This window comes from Ambystoma mexicanum, chromosome 1p, assembly GCF_040938575.1.
Source record: "Ambystoma mexicanum isolate Mex_15411 chromosome 1p, UKY_AmexF1_1, whole genome shotgun sequence".
Classification (NCBI taxonomy): domain Eukaryota; kingdom Metazoa; phylum Chordata; class Amphibia; order Caudata; family Ambystomatidae; genus Ambystoma; species Ambystoma mexicanum.
Window position 1 is genome coordinate 527,780,137 of NC_090921.1, and position 14,698 is coordinate 527,794,834.

Consider the following 14,698-nt stretch of genomic DNA (forward strand, 5'->3'; position numbering starts at 1 on the left):
GGCTATTGAATCATTTTTTAAATCTTAGCAAATATCACTAACTTAACCATTCTCAAATATGTCAGGTTCGACCCTATCAATAAAAAGTATATTTCCCAACAGCCTTGATAGTTATGAGGATTTACAGATGTCCTAGAAATGCTTGCTTGCATTTGACAAAACTGTACAATATCAGCTGCAGTTATTCGAAAACAGTATTTATTTTTGCTTACTTTCGAATCTCCAACTTCAGTCTCCTTTTAACACAGAGCGTTCTGGTTATTAGACCTCTATTTTAGCAATAACTGTCTCATTTCCACGCCTTGACTCGACGTCAAAAAAAGGAGTAGGCGTAGTCGAGATGACGCACAAAATGAAACGTCGAATTTCTCAGTGAGGGAGTGGTCAAGTAGCTTGTGGGCGGAGTTCTGCTAGGGGGCGGGGCGCCGTGTTTCGGAGGCTGGAAGTGGTTGTAGCGTGCGTGTTGTCAAGGTTCAGGGGAGGAGTACGGTGACGCAAGGGGAGGACTGTCACGGGTGCGCGCACTAAGCGGCAGTCTGACAGCTAACGGTGTTGCCAGCTGAGAATATCTGGGCTGAGCGCAGGGGCTACATGGGAGCCTGAGCGAAGAGGGCACGCGGCTCCTGCACTGATTCCGGGCGCAGGGAATGGAGGATCCCGCACCGGAGGAGGAGGCCGTGGCCCCCGCTTCAGCTGCTACTGCTTCTTCCATAGATGAGAGCGTCGCCAGGGGCCTCGGGCAGGACGAATGGGAGCTGGTGCCGTTGGAAGGTGAAGGAGGGGCCGGGGACACGGCGGCAGGTGAGAGGGGGTCATGACACCCGGAGCGCGGGGGGCGTATAGGGGAACTTGTGAGGCGATTTCGGTACGGTAAGTAACATAATTATACGTTCCTTAATCCCCTACTGCTCTCGATGGAAGGCTACCCAAGGATCCCTCAAAGGATGTATCCCTAGGATGCACCATAAGGCCTCAAACATGTGTCTTGCGATCACCTTTCCCTGCAACATCTTTATCGCTGGCACCTGTGCTGTTAATTCCACTGCCGGGCGTTGTACTCTGCCTGTCGAGTAACCGCTTCGTATTTTGAGGAAGCACTCCAAGTGTTTCCGCCTAATGACTGCACGTTGTAAGGTTTAAAGTGATAAACCATATGCATTTTAATAAAAAAAAAAAAAAAAAAAAAAAAACTGCACGTTCAACGGTAGGATGAATTACGGCCACCCCATCCCCATCCCACCCGAAATGCAACATGCGCTCTAGCCCGCTACCAAAGGATGTGCACTCTGTTTTCACTAATGTGTGACCCGTGTACCCACTTTTCCAGACCCTACGGATGGTCCCACACGTTTGCACCAATGCTATGTATGTGGTCTGGATATCGCCCTCTTACCAATGGACCAATCTCACGAAATCGCTCCAAGGAGTAGCCATACGTAATACCTCATCCTTTGGCCATCCTCTCCCCACCTAGAAGAAGAGTACACTGGAGTTTCCCTCATTACAATCTGCCTCCGTTGCAGATTTACCCCATCAGCAATTCCCTAAGTGCCCTTTAAGGTGTTAACCCTTTGTTTTCACACAAGGGATTAATCAACCTCTCCTGAGGTGATGTGCCATGACCCTCCCACCCCCCTTCAAAGGACAAACAAGCTCTGTGACACCTCCTACCTCTTAACCCCCTCTCCGCCCCGCACAGAAGCAGTGTTAATGCCACAACATATATCATAGATACAACCAAGTTGGTGCAATATTGCAACAACCTCACCAAACATTTGTATTACATATGTCAGCAAGGGATCTACAAGCAACCATTGGAGGAAACGGAAAAGCAGATCACCCAGTCTCAGGTTAAGTGGGGAGAGGACGTATTGTGGACTGAGTTGTTAGGGCATAGGAGGCATTCCTGTAAGAGGATGGTCTTGAGTTCCTTCCTGAATGAAGAAGTGAGGGTGCGAGTCTGGCGTTGACAGGGTGTAGACCGAGCCTAGACCGAGAAGGCTTGTCTTCTGGTTCTTTCTCTCCTGCACCAGTGGGGTTAGTCTGCACATGTTTTTACTTCTGGTAAATTGTAAGCCTCAGGAGATGCTTAGTTTTTTCAGTGAGGTAGCGTGTGGACTTAAGGGTGAGTCGTGGAGGATTTGAAAATTATGCGTTCTTGTAGCGGGAGCTAAAGCAGTTCGATGAGGGTCTGTATGATGTCAGATTTTCAGAGCCCTTTGAGTCCTGCTGCAGCATGAAAAACATTTTGGGGTGACGGGGTAGTCGCAAGAAGGCCTTCCAGAAGTGCATTGCCACCATCCAGGTGGGGTAGGACCAAGGCTTGCACAACAGATCAAAAGTTGTTTTCTGGCATGAAAGGCTTGAGTTTCTGCAGTAGCGAAAGTTGGTACCAAACCGTCTGTCTTCCGTGCTGTGTGCAGCTTTAAAGAAGGGTGTCTGTTGATGTCACACTAAAAAGGGCTTGATGCAGCTGCTTAACTATAATATTGTGATTTATAAATATTTCTTTTTTTGGGGTGGATGGGGATAGATGTTTATATTGACAGGTGTGCGAGTAGAAGTGTAAGATGGCACCAGAACAATAATGTTGATGCACCCAGTCCAATCCAATGCACAGGCTGATAGTAAATTGTGGTTGAAATGGGATATATATATATATATATATATATATATATATATTTTTTTTTTATATATTTTTTTTGGACGGTGTCTGTCTTGTCCTTTATAGTCTGACCTTGTGCTTCTTACCTTAGCCCTTTATGTCAGTCTTTAATTCTGCCATTTGCGTTCTCTCCCACCCTGCTTCTCTATTGGGCCCTCTCCTGTCAATTTCTCTTCTCCCCTTCGACTCTCCACCCCTTACTATTTCACATCCTTTGTACTGTCTGTAAACTTGTACATCGTCTCGCTGAACTCTGTCCATTTTGATCTCCCTGTACCTTCACTCTCGTCTTCCCCATTCCGAATCACTCCGCCTCTCCTATATCCCTAAACTCCCTTGTGCATAATCTTACTTCCACTGTTTTTCTATCATTGGTCCCTAAGCACAGGAACTCTCTTCCTTCATCTATTCAGTCTTCTCCCTCTTTTCACACATTCCATTCCAATCTTAATTTATATTTTCTTTCAGACTCCTGCACTTCTCTTCACATCTGAGTATTTTCATCATTTGCTTTCATTGCACTGTCTATTATACTGTGCAGTGCTTTGGCGAAAGCATGTTAAGAATTCCAATAAAATACAAAAGAGCGACAAGCCCTTCAAAAAGTTTTTTTTAACCCATATGACTGAATTTGCATTGGCGCCACTTTTCTAGTTCTAAGATTGTATTGCAATAAATTGTGCTGGGTGCTAAAAATCCTGGTTATGAATAACTTAATGCCTTAGCTTGTTATATGAAAGTCTAAAAGTTAAAAACTTTCTTTTTTGGTGACATGGGAGTTAACTTGCTATTTGTTGGTGGCTATGGTATCGAACTTAACCGTGCTATCCCAAGCCTATCCCCCCACCCTGTGTACATCTTCATCCCCGGTTTCCCGAAAAACAGACCACGTGGATAATTAGGAGAAAATGGAGCTAGAGCTTTGTTTATAAGAGTTGATTTATAGGGTGTATGTTTCCCTTTTTGCTTTAAAAAAAGGTTGCTCGACTTGTAAATCTGTAAACCCGTGTAGCGTTACCCTTAAGATTCAAAGCTTTATTCAACTCTGGGTGAGACTTCAACTTGCAGTAAAACCATGCGTAACACCTTACTCAAGAATGATTTATTGGGCAGAATTTAATTCGTGTTTAGTGTAATAAATGCAACTGGTGTTGCATTTCTGATTTCTTTATCATTTCTGGGTGATATGTAACTTACAAGTTTCATAAATTTGTTGATGACTATGCAAAGAATGCTCTTGAATCCTTGTCTCATGGCTTTGCACCGTGACTGCACCCAGGGTAAGACACTTGTGTCCTGTGTCTGCTAAATCACTGTATGATCCATGCGAACCCTCAAACCATAACATATGAACATTGCATAGAATATATTAAGTATTTGAATGTTGATTCAAGTGTCAATATTGTATTTTGGCCCAAGATGGACTTTAGCATAGGCATCTTCATGCCAGTGTCACTGCGTGCAAGTGTTTCGAGGGCTTTTTAAGAGTAAGGTAGTTAGAATGGGCAGAACATCAATGCCCGTCTTTATAAACATGTTCTCAATAGATGCCACACAGAGTAACCACATTTAACATCCTTTCTCAAACAGTGACATGCAGAAATGTAATTCTCTTGAAAATGTTTTGGAAAAAAAGTTTTCATGCCACGTGTTGTATTGAGATAATAAGACTACTTCATGACTTGCAATTCCTTCATACATTGGCAAATCCATATGGCCATTGCTAGGATTGCATTTTTGTTGTGTTAGTGAGTGACTTTCTGAACTGAGATTCTCTCTGCTGTATTGTCGGAATGTTGCGATAGATTCTCTGCATGGTCAGAATTCTGTCATTTTGAACGAATAGTAAAATACCTGCATTCAGTTTTCTGTGTAACAGTCATACATTATTGTTTGAGGGTTAGTGCAGATCATACATCCAGCACATAATTATTTGCATTTAATTTTGGTCCACATTAACTCTCCTGATTAATCCTTACTTTCCGGTACATCTGCTTTGGGTTAGAGAGTACATTACTTTTATGTTGATAGGCTAGTACTGGTGCCCCTCCACCTTGTTCCCTTGAGGGCCCAATCATCATCAGAGTGACACTGTGGGTCTAAAAAATAGGTGCATAAAATTTCCGTTGTCATGATTGTAAATCACTGGTTAGCAGTTGTGATACTGGCCCGGACATGCTGTACAGATATTGTGTTCTGACTGCCTCCTTTTGACTGTTTTACCTTTTGACTGTTTTATAATTCCTTACCTGCGACAAAAAAATAACTATAACGCCTCCTAGTTGGTAGTTGTTTAGGGCTATATTCAGATGTTGTATTCTGGGGGTCAAGATGTATGAAATAAGAGGCTTTGTTGTTTGTTTCTGGATGCACCTGCCACCTCACTTGTTCACGTCGCTCATTTCCAGTTCATCTTGTCCGTGGCAGAGGAGACTGCTGAGTGGACGCATGTCTGGGTTGTCGCTTACGTGAATGGCACTTTTTAGGTCACCTTAACTGCAGTGGTCTACAAACTGGGGGTGGGGGGCGAAGGATCTCTAGGGGAGCAGCAGACTCTTTTGAAAAAGGGATTATGATGACTGTTTTTAATTTGAAAAGGATTAAGGTGAATGCTTTTAATAGAAAATATAAGCAGTAGAAAATCTCTTAATATTTTAAAGATGGTTGGGCTCCCCTGGACATCTTTAAGGACCCATGGGGGGTGGCAACGCCAAGGTGAGGGGGAAGGGCTTGGTATGAAAATATTTGTATTCCACTGCTCTACGGGTAATGGGCGAAAACTGCTTACCCAAATATCTGCCTGGTGGTGGCAAAGTAGGCTTTTTGAAGGCCCCCTCCACCCAACTGGATAGACTCGTATTACCATTGTTTTTCCCAGCTAACACAATAAAAAAAAATCTAGTCATCCTGCCACTACCGTGAGTGGCTCCACAGATGTTTCCTTCGTCTCTCTGGCTCTACCCCATTTAAGTCTGTATATGTTTTACGAGGGATGAGCCATATGAGGTTCAAGAAAGGTTTTATTAGCTTTGAAATTGGGCTAGAATCCACTCTTCGAAGGTAAAGCTGGTTCTTTACACAACATGGGATATTCTTCTCTGAGAACATCTTAAGATGCAGTGTTAGAATTGAACAACTTAAGTGTTTTCAAGGCATAACTAGGGGAATATCCATCTTCCCAGAGTTTTCAGTTCCAAGGTACAGTGCTCCATTTGATTCCTGACCTCCAGCTCCATCTCAGTATCATCATTTCTTACTCCTCGCTTAGGGATTTCGTCCTCCAGCCAAAGGTTGCCGTCTTTGGCTAGTTTTAATACTTAACATGTTGCTTCTTGCGCTATTCTCAGCTAGTGTCCGAGGTGTTAGCATTGGCTTGCTTGAGGGCAAGGACTTACGATGTCTGACCACCATTTAGGAGACGTCCCTCTTCCAGGGCTCTGTGCTGGTCAGTAGTGGAGCCAAAGCCTGGTAAGCTTATTGGCCTTTCATGTGTATGTTCATAATTCAGTCCTAGGCTTGTGGGAGAGTCTGCTGAACCCAGCAATAGCTGCAGAGTCTAACACATGGGGGAAAATTACCAGATGAAGTGTTGGGTGATAATTGTATGCAGACGTGTTCTCTGTGGCCTGATTTGGCGAAGCGCTGTATAAATAATTCATTTAAAAACTTTTTTTTAAATTCAGTTTGTTATAAACTTTTAAAATACAATTCATTTAATCTCATATGTCATACAAGTCTTTTCAACTCATCCTTTTTGAAGTCAAAAGTATTCCATCTCCCAAGGTGAATTACTTGTGTGTTTCTTTTTTGTCACGTACATTCTGAGTTTTTGATGACAATGCCATCATTTTCTAACATGTCCTCTCAATCCTGATAGAATGTTAGAGCAAGGGCTAGTTTTTTGTTTGTGCCATCGGAGCATGCCGATCACCACTCCTCACCACACATAGATAACTTTCTGATATAAGAATTCCCAGATGTTTGGTTCTCAGGGGTCTTAATGCTGGGCAAAAAGAGTTAGATGCTTCAAAGTTTCCTTGACACTGCTACAAAATTTGCACTTGAGATCTTGAGGCAGATTATTTTTCCACAAACTTCGAACCTCTTTAGTTTAAAATAAGTTTAGCCGAAATTTCATGTACCCTGTGGTATTTGCTTGGGAACTTCTCCTGGTAACTGGGTAACATGTTCAGTTCTTTTTGCCTCACTGGCAGCATTTTGCATTAGTTTGTGTCCTAATCTCTAATCTACAGTGTCTATCCAATCTTGAATCCAGTGTTTTTTCTGGACCAGATTCAGATTCACTTGTTGAGTATTGTTGTTGGTGTTAAGCTCTCTTAACGTTTTTTCACATCATTCAACCCATTGAAACGGTTGTTTCTTTCTTGCCACTGCTTGGGTTATGTAAGATATTGAATTGTGGAGGCCTTTCGTCTGCGATCAATTTCCTATAAAGTGACAGCATGTTCCATACCACTCTGGCATTTATTGATGTATGGCCCAACTCATATCTAATACAATCGGTCGGAACGCCTTTCGGTGACCAAAGCACTTTCGCCAAAAGTTGTTTTCAAAGGATGCACATATTGAATGAGAACTACCTAATGCACACTCTGCTCCATGAATCCGTGCCGGTACCACCTTTTGCCTATACAAGTTAATTGTTGGTTTTAGCGAGAATTTGCCAACTTTTTTGTTTATTAAAGAACCTTGCACTGTTAGTTGTTTGCATTTGGCTTTGGCTTTTTCAACCCAGGGCGCATCATTAATGTTGTTATTAATCCACATATATAGATATTTAGAGCCTGATTCACAGAGCATGTTCCAATGAGATTGCACCATCATAAACTGCTTCTGTGAATCGGTCCCTTAGTGTGGTTCACAATATTTAGTGTTTCTTTCCCTAGATACCACCGTGGCCTCTTTTTGGAGAATCCTTTTCTTCCTTAAGTTTTGGAGGATTTCGGAATTCGAAGGGTTTATGTTCAGCCCATTCACTTCCACATACTTTTCCAACGTAGAAAATTTCCGTTGTCCTATGGGGGTGACATCAAGACGGACCAGGTCGTCCGCATATAGCACCCAACTAAGATATTTATCATACATTTTCGAAGGAAACGCAGACACGCTTCCTAGAGACATACCAATATCTGATATAAACAGATTAAATAGAATGGAGGCCAATGGGCACCCTTGTTTCACACCTCTAAAGGTCTTTATGGGTGCAGACAGGGTGCCAGCTTGGTCAAGGCGAATTCTTACTTCCGTCCCCGTATGCAGTTCTTTCAATGCCAGGATCAAGCTTAATGGACAATCCCATTGTTTCAGTTTTGTCCACAAAAGCTCCCTGTACACACTGTGGAAGGCATGTGCCAGGTCGATAAATGCGAGGTAGATTCTCGTCCCAAGCCAAATCGCTTCCATTTTCAAGAAGTTGATTAATATCAAATTTAGTCCACGTCCGACGCCTTTAACAAACCCTGTTTGCCTTGGATCATATGTAAAGGAGATTCTGATCCATGTTGTTGAATTCGGGTGGCAAAGATCTTCCCCACAACGCCAAGGAGGGAAATCGGGCAGTAGTTTTTTGGCTCCGATCTTAAACCTTTTTTGAATATAAGCACCACGATTGCACGCTCCCACGACGATGGGTTTGCACATTTTTTCATTATTGCAGTGAACAATACTGTGCAAAATTCTGACCACTCCTCTGGATTTTCTTTCAACATTAGGTTTGTAATGCTGTCGGGACCAGGTGCTCTAGAAGAGCTAATTTGGATGATGTTCTTCAGGATGGCATCTTTCTCAATACGGATGTCCCAATGATCTAGCTGTGGAAGTCTTGGATCTTCAGTGGGACCAGTCTTTTCTTATACAACTCATTATAAGGCTTTCCCCACTGTGTCTCTGAGACCATATTGCTCATGATAGTTTGTTGTGGGGAACTTTTGTGTCATTAAGTTTCCAAAAGTCACTTGAGTTTTTATATGATAGACTGCTCATCGTTGCTTTCGCGTCGCATTTTTCCAGTATGTGTATGTGCATGTGCGAAAGTATACATTTTTATACTTTTGTCTGGCCTTTTTTTCTCAATTAGCTGGTTCCTGTAAACTGACTTTGTGATGTGTCTGATTTCTTTCCAGAGCTCCTTTCTTTGCCAAGATCTCAAAATCATACGCATGTGTTTTTAAAAAAATAAAAATAAAAATAAAAATTGAATGCGCAGTATTTGTCACGCTCACCTGATTCCCACGGAGGCGCAGGTCTGGCTTCGAGTGCTGATGCTTCTTCTATGGTGAAGCGCAGGACTCTGAAGATGGACTCACTGGCTCGCAGGAATAGTCCCCTGTGCGTGAAAAGGGAGTATTACCTACTGACGGAATAATGCTCAAGCCTCCCAATCCCTTCCAACCCTCCACGATGCCCTTCCTCGATTCCCCGTGAAGTCTCACCTTAGGGTCTGGAAGGATGAGTTCTCCATCCTGCTTCTGATGCAGGGGCGCGTTGAAACCCAGTTACTTCACTGGATTGAGGTTTGATGGGAGTTCAAATAAGCTTGACTATTCAGGTAAGGCGCTGTAAGAGTTCTGTAGCAAGTTCAAAAGTTCAAGCTTAATAATAATGTTCATTGTCTTATTGCAGCAAGCGCTAACGCTTATGTCTTTTTCCCCTTGGGGGCTGGGGTTCGGAATGCCGGAGATATGGCGCCGACCGAAGTGAAACGTGCAGTTCCAGTAAATGACAGGTAAGTTCTGGATGAGCGTTCGGGTAATGTCTTTGCATTCGCTCATTCAATGTCTTTGTCTTTTTTCCCCATAGGGGCCGGGGTCCGGAATGCCAGGAAGCGGCAGGACCCGAAATGAAATGGGAATGACCCAACAGGTAAGTCTTAGAAGGAAACTGAGTTTTTCCTATTCCCTTCCTTCTCTCACCTTGTGTTCTTGTCTTTTTCTCTCTAGGCTCTGGGAAGTGGCTGCGGATCCGGATGATCGCTGCTGAAGATGGAGGTGCCCAGGAAAGGTGAGTGAAATGCAGCGCTGCAGCGATCGAAGCAAAATGCTTTTAAAATGATGTCTTCGCTTTCAGGATCGTCGGTGTGAAGTCTCCGTGATGCAGCTTTAGCAGGTAAGGTCTTCTTTCTCTCCAATTCTCTCTTAGCAGGTGACCCAGGATTCTGACAGGCGTGGCTGAAGTCCAGAAGCAGGAGCTGACACGGTGAGCGTCCAGCTGCGAGGAGCAGAACAACGCGAAGCGTGAGTTGCTGATGGGGCGTGGTTTAAATAGCTTTGGAAGAAGTTCCAGGTATGTACCCTTCCCCGACCACACCCAAGGGAAAGTAGTTCCACAGGTAAAGTAGTTCCATTCAGGCCTCAAGAGGGCCTGGATGTAGCAGCATGGTCTGCATCACCTTAAAACACTTGAACACGTCTAGCTTTATGAGCCTGGCGATTAAGGCGCCAGGACTGTGACCAAAGGGCCCCATCTTGGGCCCGCTGGCACTTCCCTGGGGGAAATGATGCCTGCCTCTGGGGTTGCTGGGTCGGACCTGGCTCCTTGGAGGTAGGCATCATGGCAGTATTCTAATTTATTGCCATTCTTCTCAGTTAATCCATTTTGGAATTCTCTTGTGATGTATTCCACTTTACCATCATTCATCCGCAGTCTGTTTCTACTAGATTCTACAATCAATGCTGTGTTCCATGTGGCTGAGATTAATTTCGGGAGCCCATGGAGTGTTATTTCCACGAGATTATGGTCACTTTGATTCATGTTGATGACATGCAGAGTGGCAATTCTTTGGGCGATTTGTTCGGAAACAAAGAAGTAGTCTAAGATGGAGTCTTGCATATTCCTTTTCCAAGTGGGTCATGGAGGAATGTCCCCTGCAATGTTTCCATTTAGTAAGGACATGTCCCTAGCCTATAATTCTTCCTACCAGCGAGTAGCAGCTTGATAATACCGCCTGGTCGTTCCTGTTTTAGGCTTTTCTGAGTGCATTATAGTGACACATTCCATGTTAGATCACCGTACAATTTGATATTTGGACACATGTCCGTAGACTTAAGCTGTCAGAGATAATTGACAATATTATCGATGGATGTAAGAGTGCAAGCTTCTTGATGCTTCAGTACACGTTCAAGATGTACATTTTATTTCCAAGAGTCTTCAGTTCATCCGACATTTCAATTATAGTCAATCGAATATGTGGAGATTGGGTATGAGTACTGATGACACAACATTCACTGGTTTTTTTTTAATCCGGGTGAGCAAGCCGGTCATGGCACGTCCTTTCTTTCTTCTTGTTGCAGCATTTATAGTTATCTCATATCCTTCCACGACTGGAGCTACATAGAGCCAGGTTTCTTGTAAACACAATATATCAAGAGACTTCAATCTGTGAGCTACATTATTGAACAGATGCGCAAAGCCCCTCGTGTTCCATGTACCAATATGGTATATAGTTCTTTTTAAAATCCCGTCGGCATTAGCTGTAGTTACATCTGCCCAGGGCACCAACAATCCAACTCCACTTGCCATCTTTTACGTCTGCAATGCCTGAATATTTTTTTGCATTTTTGACTTCACACACTTTGTTGCTGCAAGCTAGTTATTCTTATTCGTGCGCCCAAGGTGTCGCCACCAGATGAATCTCTAGAGCTTTTTGTGCGTGTTTTCTCTATGTTGGATGAATTCTCCTTTTCTATTGCAGGCACAGTCAGACGTTCTTTTAAAGAGCTCGAATTCCTAGATTTGTCATGAGTCTTGGTCCTCATCAAGACTTTGATCGTCATGGCTTATATCCGTTTTAGAATCTGGGTTTACTTCCAAGATGTCAAAACTCAAAATGACGCATCTCATTCTCGAAAGAATATGTAAGTACACCCGATCATGCGTTGGTTCTTCCATGAATTCTACAATTGCGATGTCCTCCAATTCAATCGTTCTTAAGGTTAGCACGTAGTGTAATAGACAAATGTTTTTTCTATTTAGGATGAGCCCATCTTAGCTGGTAGAATGCGTTCAAATATTAAGCAATCATTTTTGCAGACTTTTTGGTTTCCTTTTTGTATTTTCACGTAGGAGATGTTGCGATCTTTGCTTATCGGCACCCCATGAGACGTTCTTGTTTTTCGAGTCCGAGTGCCACTCGCTACTCCACGAAAGGACATTGGGCCTCTTTATAAGCATGGTGGCCCGGGAACTACGGTACGGGAGCTTACGCATGTCGGTACCGTAGTTCCTGGAACCGCCATACTACGAGCTGTGCTCATGGGCGCCTGTCAGCCCACCAGGTCTGGCCTGGCGGGCAGAGCGGCACCTGTGAGCGCAGCGTGTCTGATGCACCGGCAATGTCGGAATTACCCGGTAATTCCTCATTGACGGGTGCCCGAAAAAATGCAACTCTGGCAGCAGCCATGCCTGTTTTACGGGCACGGCTAGCGCCAGTGTTATAATGAGGCCCATTTTTACGATGTGAAGAGCTTTGGGAAAGCACTTCAGATGCAATTGCACAGCTTCTGAAATTAACAGTCCGACCCTGTTTTGGTATACAGTCTTTTGTTAAATTTTGGGCTTCCATTTTGGCCCTCTTTTCCCTGATAGTGCAGAAGCCAGATTTCTCAAATGCACTGCTTCCATTTTCAGCATCAGTTCCGGGCCTAATTCCAGACGGTGGAATTATTTTGCATACTTGCTGTGGAAGATGCTCATTAGCCTTGGGAAGTGATTCACTAAAAGATTGATTTGGCTCCGCCTCAGATTCTATGCAGAATGCATTCCGCGTATCATCTTCAGATTCATCAACCTGTGTTTCTTCGCCTGTTTCATAAGTTGACCGGTTTAATAGCTCAGTCACTCATTGGACTCTGAGCCAATTGTTAACACAGCCACTGTTGCTTTAGGTGGAACCTGCAATTTCGGTGTGGGTAAAGATATTTTTGACGTATTGGTCGATTCGAAGGTGACATTCAAGGCCTTGATGTTGCGTAAACATTTCAGAGTTATTGGCGTTACAGCTCTTGCCCTTTGCCTAGTTTATGGTCTTTTCTAGTGGTAGTTTGTCTGCTCACGCCTTACCAGCACGAGACTTACCAGAGTGAAAAATTGAGTAGTTCCCGTCACCTTTGTTAGATGCGTCCAGTGCTTCTGTCTGTGGGCTAATAGGGTTGCCAATTAAGCCCTCTGCATTAGCCGCGGTGGATGGTCAAGTTGACGGTTCATCATTCTCATTCAAGTTCCCAAATTCCTTTCCTGAAGACTCCAAAACATTAGCACTTTTTTTTGTTGAATCAGTTGGGTTCACGGAGTTGACCACTTTACTAGATTGTGATTGATCCAAGTAACACTGGTGACAGATTTTCTGCTATTGTCGGAATATATCGCCCATTACCATCATTGTTGGTAGATATCTCATATTGAGTCTCTGCATGTAGATATCCAATTTGATGAGTGATATCATGGTCTCCTTGCATTGCTTTTAGGTTCGCCACTTCTTGATTTTTGTTTTAGAAGTGCCAAGGCTTCCCTTGCAACTTCTGCGAGAAGTCTCTTGTCTTCTGTATTATTTTTTTTAGATGGTCCATCAAGAGCTTAGCCGATAGTTCAGATTTTCCATTCTCATTTATTTGTATTTTAGTTGCATTCATTCCTACTTCGATGTTAACGAGCTTTGAGTTCATCATGGCAATGAAAGTGCTCTGATCTTTATAGTTACATTAATTTGCTCGTACATTTTTAGGAATGGTGCAACTGCAATTGTCAAGGCAGACATGATATTAGGAGTTAGTTCTCAAATCACTTTCTCTACGATATCTTTTGTATTGGTCCTTTCCTTTAATGCTTCATATTTTCCAGCAGGGAGGATTGTTCTGATTTTAGGGTATTCACGATCATTGAATGATGAATCAGTAGAAGAGTCCTCTGTAGTATCCTGCGGTCCCTGGGAACAAGAATGACCTTTGTGATAGTTGACTCTGCAACTGTTAAAATTGCTTGATCGGATTGGACCAACTTCCGGTCTGCATGCATTCTGGGCTGCGAACACATTATCGTGGGCGAACTACTAGAGTTCACTCTTCGGCGTTTTTGGGGTCTATTAACCATATTGGCACTGAGGTTAGAGCTCTGGCCTGATTCCCATCTATTGTCTGAAGCAGACGGCAGTAAGCGCAAGTGTGGCTCTTAGGACGTGTCGCTCTCAAGACGTCATCACAGGTTCTGTTGCCAACCTTCTTGTTCAGTTGAGTCAAGTCACGGTCAGCTATGGCCAGTGAGTTACGCCGTTGTTTAGGGCTTGTCCTTTCTTTATTGTGGTCATTCGACTTACCTTCCGGCATTGAGTGTGCACACAAAGACTTCATTCAGATGACCCTGTTGCATGCTTGGCTGCAGCACCAGGGCCTCTGACAGCGCCGACACAGCATCTGCGCTGTGCAAACCTAAAATTGAATTTAAACTAGAACTTGAGGAGACAGCCTGCATTGTCTTCAAGACACTTGGGGCACGTGAACAATTCCGGTCAAAGTCTTGTATTTTTTTCTGTTTTTTTAAACCAAAAATTCATCTGGTCTCTCTATTGAGTTCCATCGCCATATATGCGCAGAAGTGTCAGTGTCATGCACAGCTTCAGCCCCCTGCGAAAGCAACACTACTAACTGGGGGTAGCAGGGTCTTGTTCAGCATGCTAACCTTAGTCACACTTTTGACGGCATACTTGTAAGGCTCATCGTTTCGTACAAAGTCCACCATGCGAGCCTCCCCCAGAGCCTCAGCTGTGCGCCAGACCAAAATACGCAGCCAAGGCACCACTGATGGTGCTGTTAGAAAGCCAGAAAGCGGGTCTCACTCTGCGCCTGCAGCATCACTCTCCACCAGCCCCCCTTTCCCCCGCCCGACAGTAACTGAACACAGCATTGTATGCTGGGCGCGCCATATGCTTTCATGCCCCTTCACCCCGTATGTTGCTCTTGTTAGACCCGTGTGTGATGTTTGTGTCATTGGGAGACGAGGAGAGGAAAGGTGTTCGCATGCCTA

The 14,698-nt window shown here is 43.8% G+C and overlaps 1 protein-coding gene across 5 annotated transcripts in view; it reads left to right on the plus strand.

Moving 5' to 3' along the window:
• The first annotated feature begins 451 nt into the window (after window positions 1-451).
• Window positions 452-14,698, plus strand: part of PIP5K1C (phosphatidylinositol-4-phosphate 5-kinase type 1 gamma) — a 1,345,879-nt gene continuing 1,331,632 nt past the window's right edge. For 2 of the 5 annotated variants that reach the window (XM_069649432.1, XM_069649431.1), the window contains exon 1: window positions 454-801. In XM_069649432.1, the coding sequence (XP_069505533.1) occupies window positions 648-801 (154 nt within the window). In that variant the 5' untranslated portion in view covers window positions 454-647. Of the gene's footprint in view, window positions 802-14,698 lie in introns of all 5 variants that reach the window. The other 3 variants (XM_069649430.1, XM_069649429.1, XM_069649433.1) reach the window with 3 other exon arrangements.